The sequence below is a fragment of the Oryzias latipes genome, chromosome 20, assembly GCF_053564925.1.
Source record: "Oryzias latipes strain Hd-rR chromosome 20, Olatipes_Hd-rR_3.1".
NCBI lineage: Eukaryota > Metazoa > Chordata > Actinopteri > Beloniformes > Adrianichthyidae > Oryzias > Oryzias latipes.
The window spans coordinates 12,474,693-12,491,015 of NC_136256.1; the positions used below are offsets into that span (position 1 = coordinate 12,474,693).

The window sequence follows — 16,323 nt, forward strand, 5'->3', positions numbered from 1 at the left end:
TTATTTCATTCAACCACAGTAAACAGTGCAGGTTTATTATGCACCATACCTGACTGTGTACTCACTACAGCAACGCAGAAAGAATCTGTAAAAACAACTGCCAAACAACAAACACAGCACTCCTCTTTGGCTCAAGCAAATGACTCCCCAATTCTTTCTTCAAATGAAAGGATGGAACATTTTTCTTAAGAAAAAGGTCAAAGGGGTTGGGATAGATACATACGAACCAAGATTGTTGTTGTTGACAAAACTTTGGTTTTATTCATCATCCTAGTTTCCACTAGCAACAGATCCCATAATAATTCACTAGGTATAAACATAAATATCCCAAAACTTTAAAAAAAAAAAGCCTTTGGAAGGTGTTACACTGTCAAATGGTACATCTGCCTTTTTCTAATAGACACCATGGTTTGAGCCAGATTCCCCTTTCTGCATAAATTCTATTAACATTTAAGAATAAATAACACAATCTGCTTGTTTCATGGCAAACTATATCATGTTACTCATGTCCACATGTGTTGTGGGAAAAAAGGGGTGCATGAGATGATGTGTGTAGTTTCGTCCACCTTTGCTCAATGAAACACATAAAAATCCCTTCCTTCTATCCCCACCCTTTGTCAACAGGACTATGACATGTATATTATACATGAACTATTCTAAACCCTGGAGATGTCGCCTTCGACACCTAAATAACAAGTTGTTTGACATGTCTTAAATACTTGACCGTTTATGCGATCATCGTGAATCAGCTAATTGTGACACAGAGAAAAGCAACTTTTCATATCAGCTTTGCACAAATATGCCACAATTTAAAAAACGTAAAGTGTTGCAAAGTGGCGTAAAGCTGCTTTTCTGTACAACAGAATCTACATTGATCGCATAAGCAATTCCCAACTCTGAAGTAGCAAGGCAGCTTTTCTCCACTTTGGAATCCGCAGGAATTACCTTATTTTCATCTATGGTTGAGGAGTTATAGTAGCAGAAAAAATGTCAACACAGGAGCTAAAGCTCTGGTGTAAAAACAGGGCTACCCAACCCTGGACCTTAAAGGCCACGTGCAAGTGGCGCTTTTTCCATGTATAAAATTTCGGTCTTTCGTGATACATGCGTGATATATGTTGTGTGATAAAAGTTTCTTGCGTTCGTCATTCGTTGATGTGTGCAGATGTACATCAATAGTTCCGGCCGACGGGTCTTTACGTGAATTTAGTTTGGAGCTGTTCTAAATTTTTGGTTGGTTGAGAATTACGCAGTTTTCGCGCAAATTTACGTAAATCTTACGAAATTGTGTGTGATTTTTACATACATCAAATTTTATGGCTTTCTATGACCGTCCACGTCTCTCCAGGAATGTCTAAAGAACTTTTCACGCATGTACCACCAATGTTTTACTTTTATATCACGTATACGGTGCACATATCACATTAAAGTTATGTAATTGACGCACAAATCAATAATGAATTGCCTATAAACAGCAAAATAATCATGCAAGGTTCATATTCTACGTTGATTTACGTGTTCTTTGCTTGTGATAAAACAGTGATAAAACTGTGATGTCTACATGGGTTCCATTTGCTGGCTTAGTCTTCTAGTGTCTAGGACTGCTTGACCTGCTGCCCCTCATGTCCAGCATCTCATAGTTCACATTTTCCATGCATGTATTGGTCACTCTGGGCAGCTAAAAAGTCCTGTTCCATGAAATGTATTAAAAGATTTACCGTGGCACTAACGGGATTGGTTTTGGTGACATTCCCACTGAAAAGTCATGTCTCACACCAAACATTTTAACCCGTCATGATAATCGTATCATGGCCATCGATGAAGCAGGAAAATCTTTTAGCGCAGAGGTGGACACTGTACTTTAATGATGTAAGGAGGATCATTTTCCCTCATGGTCATGGCTTCCATACATTACAAGGATGAAGCTGTCAGCACTTTCTAAAAGCAACGGCAGCCACAGAGATGCCACATTTCTTTGTATCAATTCCGTCATCTCACTGTTTGATGTCCTCCTTCAAGCGTAAATAACCTGGTTCCCCGTCCACACATTTCTCTGCAAGTGAGGCTGTCATCACATCTATCCCCTAAGCATTTAACCAGATGAAGAAATCTGGCCCAAGATACGGTGGAATGCCGCTAGATAGATGGCACCTGTGTCCCACGGTGAACAAAAAGCCATCGCTTTCCACCGCTGTGTACTTAAGGTGATTACCTGCCGCAGTTCATGTCTGAACCCCGCGGCAGCGCAGATCGACTAACGATCTCCCCTCCAGTCAAATCGATAGGCCAAAGTGTCACGAGGGAAGAGAGACAATAGAGACAGGGAAAGATGGTGTGATGGACGGGGGACTCAAGGAATCGCCTGGACGAAAGAAGATTGAGTGAGGCTATTAGTGTGACCCCCTCACCTTAACTCAATGTTTCAACAGCCAGCAGTTAATGAGACAGCAAACAGAATCTGTAATCAGATGGGAATTCATATTGTGTTTGCGCTTCCATCCTCTGATAACTTGAAGAACATCAAGTCCAATTTTGAGTATTTTTCCCCAAATTATGATCTGCATGATATTTTTCTCCACAATTGTACCCCAGGTTGCACAGCTGCAGTGTAATTCAATGTCCCGACATACAAATCAATGACTACAGCCATTGGTTTAATAGATTTCAGCTGTTGGCAGGGAATTTGCTTTTGTATGACGTGGCCCTGTTAGGGGCTGCGGCGGCAGCTGCAGGGGATGCTGGGTCGTGTGGATCTGCTTAAGGTCGGCGTGACTCATGAGAGGCTATCTTTAATTACAGGGTGACAAAGGCCACGGTGACACAATTACGCTGCCGCTGAAATCTTTTCTGAGCTGCGCAAATCAAAGCCTCTCAGCAAAATAACAAATTGCTCTTTTGTGAGGGAAGTGCCTTCTGTGAATCATCAATTACTGTTTCTCCCCGTCTGAACACACACACACACTCACACTTGTATTTTATGTTTGTGGATGGCTGGTGATTGTCCGTACTGTCATCTACAGTCTTTGTGATGATCATTTTCTTTTTTTGCTTTTGATTTGAAGTATACAAAAGGAATGGGCACCAGTATGAAAGGTCGCATTGTAACAACAGACCAAATAGTTACATTTTGATTGAAATCTGGATAGCAGCTGAAGTTTCCAAAAAATGATCATAATAAAAAACTAGCGTTGTTTTATGGAGTTCTCTCTAACTTTACGAATAGAAAATGCAGATCCAACACAGATTAGGACCGCTAAACGCAGATTAATGAACGCATACTTAGCCTGCTGTGTTCACACTGCTAGACCAGGTAGGGGCTTGTGTACGTTTTTCTTTGGTTACTGTTTACTAGCGCATGTCCGCCACCTACATTTGGAAGAGGCTTGGTGTGATATGTCAAAGAGGCGCAGAGATCGAAAATCTTGATCAAGGCTTTTTCTTTCAGCTCTATTCCCATGTATAAAAAAAGACTTGGTTTCATATCATTCCAGCCGGACACAAACAGCAATTATTAATTTCATCTCCATGATCAAATTTCAAATGCTTAGCACTTCAGTGAATAAAAAGGGACCCCCATCTATGCATCACTACCATCACGAGTCCCTGATTGGTTCGACCTGTCAAAACTTTCAACGCAGGTTTAAAGGCTATATAATGCGTTGTGCGTAGAGCCCAAAAATGGTCGTAGGAACTCGGGTAGCCAAACTTGAATGCAAAAGATCTGAACACAGCAGCCAAAAGCCGCTCTTGTGCTCGTTTAAATAGACTTTTCGCTTGAACATGGATTGCCAAGGGCCACGTAGCTTCACATGCAAAGTAACAGAAAAAAGGTTTTGATTAAAACACTAATGGCCCTGTCCAGGGTGTACTCCGCCTTCACCTGACAGTAGACATGATATGCTCCCTTCTACTGTCCTGAGAGTGGAAGGTCGTAAGTTCAAATCCAGGCATTTCAAAATGGGACCCAATGCTCCCCAGCTTGATATTCAGCATGAATGGGTTGGATCGGAGGGTTAACCACCAAATGGTTCCTGAGGGCAGCTGTGTCTGCAGCTCTCCGCTCCCCCCAGGGGATGGGTCAAGTGTGGAGAAAAAGAATTTACAGACCTAGGTGCTTGAGATCTAAACGGTCTTTGATATTAGGGTCTGGTTACACAACTCCTGTTGGCTCCAACATTTTACTATTGTTTCATCAAACCTGACATTTGTGCTGAAATTTCTTTGGAGTTGGTCTGCTGTGAAAACCTAGTTTTGAAATACAACATTTTAGCCTTTCATTACCCATGATCAAAAAATAAATAATGGTTTTATGTATTTAAAATTTATGATTGATACTTTTGTACAATCGTACTAAACTTTTTTCCACTAATGTGTCACAACTGTCAGGTTTGTTTTCTCAATTAAACTTGTTCTTTTTTACCAGCTCCTACAAAGATGGAAACCAAACCACATTATCAACCATACAACTCTACAGTTTGTGGTGTTCTGTCATCGCAAAGCGGTAGTCAGCACTGCTTTTTTTTTAGTAATTACTCAAATCTGATGTACACAATGTGCTTGTAAGGTAAGGTTTTAGTTTTTGCAGAACCTGTGTGCAATAATGGCAATATTTTCTGTATTTCATATACTTTTTTGGATATATATTCCCTAGATTTGATCTGTATGTAATGCATGTAATACAGTTTTCCCGTAATGCTTACTGTGCTGATGGCTGCAGAAAAGCAAGGGTGGCAGTTTTTCTAATTATTTTCACCTTCTAAAGTAGTTCCGTGACCCCACCCGTGCTTGCAAATCAGCCGTTAAATACGCCACACCCTGTGTCCCTTAAGCAAAAGAGATGTGCTTAAGAGTGCTTCATCTGCAGAGCTGCTACTTGTGTCGTGGGGTCTGACTGGAGATATTTCATGAATTTGGAAGAGATACGTGGAAACTTTCAAATGAATACTGTGTCCTTTGCGCAACACTCCTATCTTCTGAAATAGGACACCTTTGAGTTCAAAAGAGCCTTCCGGTTGAGTTTGGTTCTGAGTTGCAGTTGTCGTAAACATGTCAGTGCTGCTGATGCAACCAAACAGTAAGTGTTTAACAACGAAGGAAAAGTCACTCAAAAGCAAACCCTCTATGGACTCACAACCTCCGGGCACGTCTTCAAGACGCTGGAGTTCTGATTAAACTCCTCCGACAAACCGATAACAAAGGTGAAGAGTTTGAGGTGTGACTCAGAAGAGTTGGAAGACGGATGTGAGGTCAAACCTAAACTACATCTCCAAACATTAAATACTCTGCACGACAGAACACAGATGACGGGAGAGGCATTTTAAAACAGGTTTTGAAAGGCCTTGTCAAAAAAGCTCCCTGCAGATTCTCTGCACTATATGATACATTTAGTTTAGGAACTACAATGATAGTGTTGATTCACAGCCATGAATCCTACTTCTTAGGATGTTTGCATCCCATATTTATTTACAGGATCCATGACAACGGGGTGATTTCCACTGGTTTTTGCGGTGCATTTCAGTTACTTTATGTTAAAACAAATAATAGAACGTTTATTGATCAATTCGAATGTGTACATCATCTCTGTCATGTCATGGACCGGTAAACAGGAGTTAGTATGTTTTTTTATGTGTTGCAAACAAGGTTAGGAGTTACAGTAAATATAAATACGCTAACCTGGCTAACATATAGCGTGTTTCAAACAAGTTCTATTCTAGAATAACAGTGAAGTCAAGTCTGATTGACTGACAGACTTAGCTCTGACATTTGTCTCGGTTAATGTGCCTCATAGTTCGGTGGACCTTTTATATGACATAAGTTCGACAGTAGACCATTAATTGAAGGTGCGCCTTATAATTTGTTGGCCGTATGGTGCGGATATTACAGTGTAGGGTAAACGACTAGAGGATTCTATGGTACAAGAGAACTTCTGCTGCAGCCCAGCATTTGGCATCCAAGATATTGGACATTTGCATCTGGTTTCAATTGACCCAGCTGTCAGTATATGAAAGTCTGTGGCTTTTGGTGTTCATGCTCTGACTGCTCCCCCTTGTTGTCAAAATGCCCAATTTACAGTACTTGTCTAATTTTGATTTCTGTCAAGATTCGTGTTTTTTTCATATGAAATGGTTGCCGGGAGTTCTCCCCTTTGTTTTCTGAATCGCCGGGCTTGATCCTATTCCTGCTCTGTTCTTGAGGAGTCATTTGCCATGATTGCTCTTCATCACTGTTAAGCTGCAAGGACCTGGACCACTTTCTGGTTTTGCTTTTGCTCTTTCCCTCCTCAAGGTCCCCTTCTCCTCTATGTGGTGTATTGTATTTACACGTACGCTTTGGTATTGGATAGAAGCCAACAACTGGAGAATGTTAAAGTGGATTACTGTGTGTCCATTGTTATTGTTGTGCCAATGGTGAATCCGCTTCCAATGATTCACACAGGTGGTTCTGCAGAGATTCTTATGCCGGATGTCCTTCCTGACACAACCCTGTATTTTATCCAGGCTGGGGACCGGCACAGGGGGACCCAGACTTAGGCCTCCTTGTGGCTACATAGGCAGTAGCGTGAAGGGTCTCGCCCAAGGATCCACACTGGATAAAGGTAATCACACCGGTCTTTATGATAACTCTAGACTTTTGTCTGATGAAAACCTAACAGGTAGTAGGACCGTGATTCTGAGGGAGTCTGACGAATAAAAGCAACCTGACATTGTCCTGAAGTCACTCCAAACATGGAACAGACCTTAGACTTCTTCTGTGAAAGCTTACGGATTTAGCAGATACTCCACTCGGATCACTAAACCCTTCCTTTTGGGCCATTTTACTGATGAGCCAAGGACAGGGTGTCCTTGAAGCTTCAATGTTCAGAAATGTTTCAAAAAAACTGTAGATTGCCATGATTGCAGTGCTCTGAATACAGGATCCAGGGCCACAAACTACTTACACTCTATTAGAAATTACACCTGACTTTGAGCAAAAGTAACAGACAGATAAAAAAAAAAGGGAAGAGTGAAATAGAAAGAGTGTCAGGGTTGAAACCTTATTGATCCGGAGGCTTAATTAACCGTCAGATGCCTCTGACAGAGTCTCTGATATTCTATGATCAGTGGCAGAGTAGCACCGCTTAGGGAGGATAAGGTGGGGAAGGTACAGAAAAGAAATTGGAGAGTGAGCGGGGAGAAGGGCAGACGGGGCTGAAAATGTCGATGGCTGATTGCAAAAATTCCCTTTGCAGTGGGAGGAAAGGCCCGGGTGATGAGCGGGGTGAAAGGTGAGGAGACAGCTGATTGTTGCGAAGGAAAATTATGAATGAAAGGATTTGATTAAAGAGAGAAAAAGACAAGATGAAAAATTGAAAGGAACGATAGAATTGACACCAAGCAGATCTCTTTGAAGCAAGATTTGCGCTGACAAAAGAAGAACTGCATCATTCCTGCAAACTGATGCAATTCCACAACGCTTTTTTTTTGTGTCTTGAAACACATGAAAGGTCTGTTGATGTCGAGATGACAGCAGCTCATAATCGAAAACTGAATCAGCAATTTGAATACCTCAAAGAAACCAACATCTGATGCTGTCAGTGGTGCAGAATAAAGCTAAAGAAACGTGGTGTTAAGAGTGGGACGGATTGGAGCTGACATGAATCCCTGAGAGGACCTGAAGCAGCTTTCCATGGAACGATGAAGGGGGAAAGATGCCTTCAACGTGACGGCGGTTTGAAAGAAGCCAGCGGACTCTTTTAGGTTTCAAAGGATCCGGTATTAACAGATTACAGAGACTGATGAGAAAAATGTCACTGTGTGAAATTTCACCACATGAGGGAGTTGAGTCCAGAACAGAATCTATGTTTTTAGTCCGCTGCAGTTAAGAAATATCAACCAAAACTCACCCATGCGTGTTATGACGTTAGCTCGTGCAGTGGAAATGGTATCCAAACCTTCGAAGGTTTCAAAGGTGGAATGTGAGACCCGACGTTCCTTGCTGTCGAGGAGAGAGTTGACAGGAAGCTCTTGTGGTATGGGGCTCACTGGAGGTTCCTATGCAGAAGACAGAAATACAGTTTTTGATCCCTTGTTGATGTTATAAATTTCCCCATCTAAAAATAATTGAACAGTCTGTCACCCTCGTGGTAGATTCATTTGAACAGTAAGAGATACAAAACCAACTTTAAAGGATTGATTCTTTAGGACTTCATTGAGGGGAAATACATATTTGATCCCCCTATAGTAGCCCTTCAGACTTCAGGTTCACCCAGACAAGTTAGAATCTCCTCATCAACCTGTCACCTGAATTGAAGACAGCTGTTTGAACTGATCACCTGTAGAAAAGACACCTGTCCACAAAATCAGTCAGACTCCAAACTCGCCAACGTGGAAAAGACCAAAGTGCTTTCAGTGGATTAAAGGGAGAAATTTTGTAGATCTGCACAAGACTAGAATAGACTACAAAACCATCAGCAAGATGCTGGGGGTTAAAGGGTCAACTGTTGGTACTGTTGTCCCAAAATACAAGAACATGAGCATCAATCCACCTTTAGGGCTTTAAACAAGATTGCACCTGGTGGGGTTTCCATGATCAAGAGAACATTGAGAAATCGGCCTAAAACAACACGGCAAAAGTGAGTTAATGATCTTAAAGCAGCTAGGACCACAGTCACCGAGAAGACTTTACAACGTATTGGTTTCACAACTTGCAAAGTAGCCCTGTAGCCTTATGCAAGTTGCAGGGTGTTCATTGGCCACCCCGCTGAAGTTTGCCAATGAACACCTTCATGATTTAGAGAGTTATTGGGAGAAGGTGCTGTGGTCTGACCAAAACTGAGCTCTTTGGCATCAACTCAACCCGTCAGGTTTGAAGGAAGAGAAATGCTGCCTATGACCCCAAGAACACCATCCCCACTGTCAAGCATGGAGGTGGAAACATTATGCTTTGGGTTTGCATATAAGTGCAAACCCAAATTAAAAGTCGCTTCTCCAGAATCTGTTGATTCTGGAGAATCTGACAGATTTGTCAAAGAGCGTGTGTTATTCAAATGTCATCTCCAGTGTTGAAGGGTTGAGCCTGTAAGACACTTATTGTTTAATGAAAAGTGCTTGATAAAGAAAGTTTGATTTGACAGTTAGTATTCCCCTACTTTATTTAAAGCAACACTGGCAAGGCTTAAGTCGCATTCTGATCATTTAATCTATTGTTAAAGCGTTCCTAGTGGTCTTTTAACTATGATTATTCCCCTTTTAGACAAAATCAGAAAAATGTTTTCTAGGGCATAGTATCTGCAGAGTAGTTCATTAGAAATTTGCTTCTAAGTGGTGGGCGGGACCAGTAGTACAGAGCAACCCCACCCCCCCTTCCCCTCTCCGCTGCAGAGTGGAGGAGGGCTTTTGGCCCACCCAGCATATTTTCTATATGACAAATACAATGTTTTTTAAACATAGTTTTTTCATCTGATCCTGATTCACAACGATCTGATAAAGAAATACACAGAAATTTTATTTTAAGCTTAATTTCATTATACAAGTTAAAAACAAGAACATGCTAAAAACATCATTTTCATTGGAGTGGGTCTTTAAATCCACAAAAATTAAAATGAGCAGAAAGTCCTGTGGGCTCTGTGTTATGTCGTGTATAAATTTCTGAAACATGGGAGCATTGATTTTGCATCCATCCCATGGTACTTTGGTATTTTCTGCTTCAGCGGCGTGAAACGGGTCCTGCAGAGGTTCAGACAGATAAAGCCCCATGCCTTTCCCATAAATCAACAGACAGCTGTCGCTAAATATGAGCTGGTCTGCAAAGAGCAGTGACATTTGCCTCGTGGTCGATGTTCAGCCTTCCTGGCTAATGTGACGGTTCTGACAAGCAGTTAACAGTTAGTCTCTTAGCATTAGATCTGTGAGGTTGTGGCCTTTCAAAAAGCTAGAGAAAATGTAATTTAAATTTAATTCAAAGAAAATGCAAATTTAACCCAAACCATTGATAAATCAGGGAATGGAGAGGAAAATAGTTCAGACTGGGACTTTGGTTTGATTCCCAACATTATCTCAAAGCAGCATGGGGAAAACACACAAGGAGGACTTCTTGTACAAGACCTATTACAGATTGCTCCGTAACAGCCTGATACTCTTCAACTCTCAAAAATGCTTTGAACCAAGAGGCCTTGACTAATATGGATGTCTTGCAACATTCTGCGGAGGGAAAGAGACGTTCAAAAACCAGACTGCAGCAGCGGAGACACAAAAGAAGAGCCGCTCATTAGGCACTTCTTGTGTAAACATAGAAAAGTCTGCCAAGTCGCCTCTCCGTGAGAGCAGATCGCTACACCCACAGAGGTGGACAGAGGGATTTATTGGCCCTTTAATGTGATCGAGGCGGTTTAATGAAGTTAAAAGCCCAAAACTTTATCAGGATGAGAGTGGGGAGGGATCAGGGCCAGGAGTGTGTAGCTGGGTCAACACAGCTGCGGTCACAGCAAGGCTGCCTTTTACTAAAGAAAATGTCCCTGGATGATTGGACTCATAAGAGCCAAATTGGCCAAAACAAGAATTTATTTTAGCCACTTTTATCCTGTTTATCCAACCGCTGCAGGTCCTCTTTAATTTGGTTACGACCGTCGTCTTTTCATAGGATGAATACAAACATAAGTGAAGATATAATGGCAGAAATTAAGTAAAAGTTTAGTCAAGTAGGCGAGGATAGTTTCATCATGGGATTTTGTTCTTTTGCACTTTGAAGTTTACAGCATAAAATGTCCCTTTTTTTTTGCATCCAAATGCATTCATTCCATGTAGCCTGTTCATCAGTTAAACCTGAACTTTTACCCTTTGCAGCATTATACCAATTTTATTAGAATAAAATGAACAAATACAAGCAGTGAATATGAATATTGTCTCTATTCAGATAGAAACACATTTATCAAGTCTCAATTAACATAAACCTCCTTTGATAATTGGATAAATGTTATATCCTACTGACTACCAGAAAAAGAAAATGGGGTTGAGTCAATTTTTGTTTAAATCCATCAAAACTACAATTCCCAGAGTCCCACACCGTCACGTTTGGTGTTATTGAAAAAGCCCAAATGTCCTCTGTAGAAACAAAAGGAGTTCATTCAGTGGTATGCAGTAGTTGAGAGATATTCAGGTTTTGAGATGTTCACATTTATTTCATGTTTAGAAAGCATATTGCAGTGGATGCATTTTGTTTTTCTATGGGAGAAATTAAAACAAGGGATTCTTTATTAGTTTGCAAAATACTCAAAGGACACATTTGTGAAAATAACAGTAGCTGTTTGGGGTCCTGCGACTATTGATGACGTCACACTACGGTAACACCGCTTGGACAAACTACAGAACAACGTAGCATCGAGCTGTTCTTTTCCCTCATACCTAATAATGCCTTCCCCCCAGTACAAACAAAAAAGCAATTAAAACATGTCATTTTCCTCAGCTTTATAATTTAACATAAGTTTATTTTGTGTTTATATCTCCTCTGGCGTTTACCTTGAATAATTGATTTACAGTTTATTGTTTTTTGTTCTTTTTTGCTGTATGTCACCTGTGTTCTAAAATAAATAACTATGCCATTTTAAGGAGTGCCTGACATAATTGCTTGTTACACCAAATGTATTATATGGAGACACATAAACTTCTTTTTCCAAAGTGAGTAAATGAATGACCGTGAGAAACAATATTTATTTACAGTTATGATTGCAAAGTTTATATTTCCTTTTTGAAAAATGTTAAAAGCATTAATAAACTAATTACAAAAAAAAAAAAAATTACACACACACCTTATTTTTGTGTTCAATTTTTATGTATTATTCAAGTTATTGAAACAAACAACCAACCAAAAAAACTAAAAAGAATTATCACTAAAACAAATGCTAAATGTCTTGAATCCAATTTTTTGCTTGTCTCCACAGCTGGCCACAGATGATATGCTGAAAGGGTTAAAAAAAGTCCCTTGAGATATATAGTGGGAAATTTCGATGTTCAAGTCATCCATATTTCTCACAAAGAACTGTATTAGCTCTTACGATGAATGGTGTTTGCGTATAGTTTCTCACGAAGAACGGAATCAACGTGTAAACTTGCAGACCAATCCCTATCTTAAACGTCATCAGACCAACGTACAGCCAATCCAATAATGTGATGTCATCATTAGTTGCAGGACCCCGAAGGACCCCGAACAGTTATTGCAGGCCGAATACTTTTGGTACCTACTCCGGACCCTGGGCGGTGGAGCTCACTATCCTGTCCTAGCACAGCGAGCTAGCCCACTGAGTGCCTACTTAAGCCAATGTGGGCAAGCACAGGTGGGGCCACCCCCATTTAGGGGCCCGCATTTTCTGCCCACTTTTAAAACATATGGGGCCCACTACGTCTTGCCGGCTGTGTTTAAATGGGCATAAGTTAGAAGGCGAAAAAATAAGTTTGTCAATTTTGTTTTTCTTATTCTGTGTGCATAGTTTAGCCTAAAAATGAAAGTACTATTTAAAACATACATTTCCTACATTTATTGCAGTTATAGAAACAAAGAACAGAGAAATGTGTAAAGATATCTGGAAACCGAGGAGGGCATGTGCTCTCCTGGTCAGCAGCTCTACATCCATGATGTATACAAACAATAAGAAAGTTCTAACCCTAAGGTACTGTCCTCTCTCTACCACAGACATTAGTTTAAATCATTTTCAAAAAAAAATGAAGAGATTTGAAGCAACTAATAGTCTCTATCTGCAGTGATAAGACGACTTTACTTCTCTGTCTTCTGGGTATTTAAGATGTGGGAAGGATTGAATCACTGACTGCAATTGTTTAAATGAAGTAAATCTAAAGTAATACTGAGTGAAAAAAGAATGACAAAGTTGTACAGACAAAGCTTTTACTCCATTTGGCACCCAATACATACGTATCGTTACAGTAGTGGTGCAGGAGCAGGTTGTAGTATCATTTAGCCATCGTTTGCAGTTTGTGTGACATCGTTTAATTGTCTTTTTGACAATTGTTTTAAACAAGACAATTCTGGAAACATTTTAACTCTAGAGTCAAAGTCGATCTGTTGAAACTGATGCAGACGTCCAGAATGGAAGTCAATAATAAACCACATAAGCTGGTAAACTGCACGTTAGCTGAGGCAAAACAGATGGGGTGTGAAAAAGAAATAATTTGTGTGAAAAATCGGACATGTCCCACCTTTGTCTGCGTAACCCTTAACTTTCCTAGGAGTGTGTGATGCATGTATTTAGGATAGTAGCACCTGTCAGTCAGTGATCATTTGTAGAACGCAATATACCGTTCCCTATTGGGATTCAATTCAATTTTATTTCTATAGCCCAAATTCACAACAACAGTTGTCTCATTGGGCTTCGTACAGGTAACTGTAAAGTAAACTAAAAATCATAAGGATCATGAATGCATAGAATTCAATGGGAAAATTCTAAACTGAACTAAGCAAACAGACTAAACTAAACTGAGCATCCCTGCCCTTAGACCCTCCTTCGGGATGCCACAATTCTCAGTTTAAAATCAAACCATGTTACACCATTAAGCCAAATCATGGGGAAAGTAAATCTTTCCATCCCCAGTTTCCTTCTATTGTACTTGATTAATCTCCGCTTTGTAAAAAACATCATCTTATATCACCCATGCCTACTTTTAATTTGCACATCATGTTATTGGATAACTAGGAAGTGTAAACACCAGGTCCAATTGGGTTTCTGGTTCCAAAGCCATTTGATTTAGCAAAGATCCATAGTAAAACCCGTGCTAAAATCAATGCAACTTTGCAGCAATTTAATCATTATATTTTCAGACTTAATTGAGGGTACTGCTGTGCATGTCAATGCTTTGGCTTTCTTTCAGTCTGTTTACCGACTTGGTAATGTTTTGACGACCGCTGCCAGCATGCATTCTGAGCAGCAGAAATTTGATATAAACATTGAACATTCTATTTTCCTTCAATTTTGCTGTTATCATTGTTGTGGGCACTCCCCCCCCCTTTTTTTTTCAAACAAAGCATAATTTAATGCTTAATAAAATCTACACGTTCTATGAACTAAAGTAAATACAAGAGAAACAACAACCTCGATCAGAGGACAAAGCAGTGGTAACTCCTGATAAAATATTAAAAAATCCATTTGGTGTACAATAAATTGCTTTTTGGTTTGTTCGCAAACTGAAACTGATTCAAACCAGCAAAAAAGTCATAAAAGAGCTTGTACATTCAGAGAGTGGACTTTCAGAGACATGTCTGTCCTTTCACACTACCAGCTTTCATTATGTATTCAGGCAGTCTTAATCCAGTCATTTTCAGTGGATTATCCTGTTGATTGAAAGTGAGGGCAGAGCCTGGTGGCTCATTCGATCAAGTCCTGCTGGACCGCATGACAATATGTGCAAGAAAGAGCTTGTATTTGTTTTAGCTTAATGTAAATATCGGTTTGAGTGCTACGCGTTCGTGCATGTGCGCCTTCATATTTGTTTGTGGCAAGTGCGGAGCCGTGCGCTAATGTGTTTTTTCCTGAGCATCAGCATCCTACTGACCTTGTCGACTCAGTCAGGGAGAAGAAGCTGTTTGTTGACAGACGTTGTCTTAAGCTGTCAGCTAAAGGCAAATAAAATCTCCTCCATGGCCATTTCCTAACTTTCTATCCTGGTCTCAGCCAGCTGCCGAGGACCTAATCCAGTCAGCCTCACCATAATGCTCTAATTACGATCCTTAAGCTGCTGCATCCTGCCCCAGGCACAGCTCACCTCTTTTCTGTGAGCTACATACCTACTTTCATTAGCCCTTCACACCCACACACAATCTCACCTAATGCTGTGCTTCCCAAAGAGGGATTTGGTGATCTTTTAGGAGTTCTTTGCAAAGCTTCAGTTTTTACCAAAGAAAGACAGAAACCAACACAAAGCAGGCAGTAAGAGGATGGCTGTAAATAGATGGACAGAGTGGTGATGCGTTGGTTTATGTGGTATTGTTCATCTAAACAGTTGACAAAACACCACATTTTTATTTTATTTAAATAAAGGCAAATGTCTGGGGCCAACACATATACGTTCACATAACCCTCAGCAACGTTCATGCTATCCCTTCCAATACAACGTCCATGTAAAAGTGCATATATGTTCCATTTGGGCTTCTGCGTTCAGAACATTCAGCTACGCAAGTTTCCACTGCATTTTTGGGCTCCATGGACAAAACTGGCGGCCATTGAACACGCATTAAGAATTAAACCAGTTGAAGTTTGACTAATTCAGGAGTCAGATTTGGTAGTGACGTATGAGTAGCGCCCTATGTAATTGACGGAAGTGTCAACTGCATGAAAATTGATCATGGAGGAGAAATTAATAATTGTGGTTTGTTGTTCCCTGAATGGAGCTGTGAAAGGGAAAGCCTGGAGGAAGAATCACAATATTTGCACCACTTTCCTACCAAACCCCTTCCAACTGTAGGTGGTGGACATGTGCTAGTATCTGATAGCGACAGTCAAGTGTGAACACAACAATATTCGCACGTTCAAGAAGACAGACGCTTCACATCCCAGGTGTAAACCTTGCACAATCTATTAGAGCGCTTTAAAGGGGAAGATTTGATTCTTTTTTTCTATAAAAACACTGTCCACTGTTTGGGGTGTGCTTCTAATTCCATTTACAATAAAAAGGGTGATGAAAATTCCCCCAAATATAGTTGGTCTGTATGATAAACCAAACCACAGAGGTGAAAGACTATCTTTTTAGAACCAAGCAGATAAGCCAGCTATGAGCAGGTTCTTGGTAAACCAGCATGGCCCCAGTAACTTTGGCTTTCAAGGGGATATCAAAGAGAAAGTGTCACTGGAAAGTCCTGCTAAGTGAGGTCCTGGAGCACAATTTGAGTGTCGTGCAACACGAGCGTTTCGGATTGTGCGACAAAGCAATGCGGCAAAGTATTCGTCACACTTTAAAGTTAAAAAATCACAACCTTGGCGAAGAATGTGCATCGCATCAACCAATCATGAACTGAGCCTTGGTGCTTGACGTAATGATAATGCAATCAGTGGGTGGAAAGCCAACAAGGAGGTCAATCTCCTGAACTTTAAGATATTTTCTTACAATAATAAAAAGATCATCTAATTATTTGTATTTATATGGTTTCCCTCTTTTGACTAATGTGGGACAGCAAGTTGTCAAACTGGGTCACAAAAAGAGTACTGCTGAAAACAGCCGTCATGCAGTAGTAGATGGTGAACCTCTCCATACGGGGAGAATGACCTCATGAACCCAGACATGGAGATGTGTTTTCATGTGCTTTCATGTGGCAATGGCAGGGCTCCAGACTGACTGAATGAAGGCG

General features: G+C 40.5%; 1 protein-coding gene across 2 annotated transcripts in view; it reads right to left on the reverse strand.

Annotated features, from left to right (window-relative positions):
• LOC101161760 (partitioning defective 3 homolog) overlaps positions 1 to 16,323 on the reverse strand; it is a 409,769-nt gene that overhangs the window by 184,237 nt on the left and 209,209 nt on the right. For both annotated transcript variants that reach the window (XM_023950353.2, XM_023950354.2), the window contains one exon: positions 7,883 to 8,030. In XM_023950353.2, the coding sequence (XP_023806121.1) occupies positions 7,883 to 8,030 (148 nt within the window). The remainder of the gene's footprint in view (positions 1 to 7,882; positions 8,031 to 16,323) is intronic.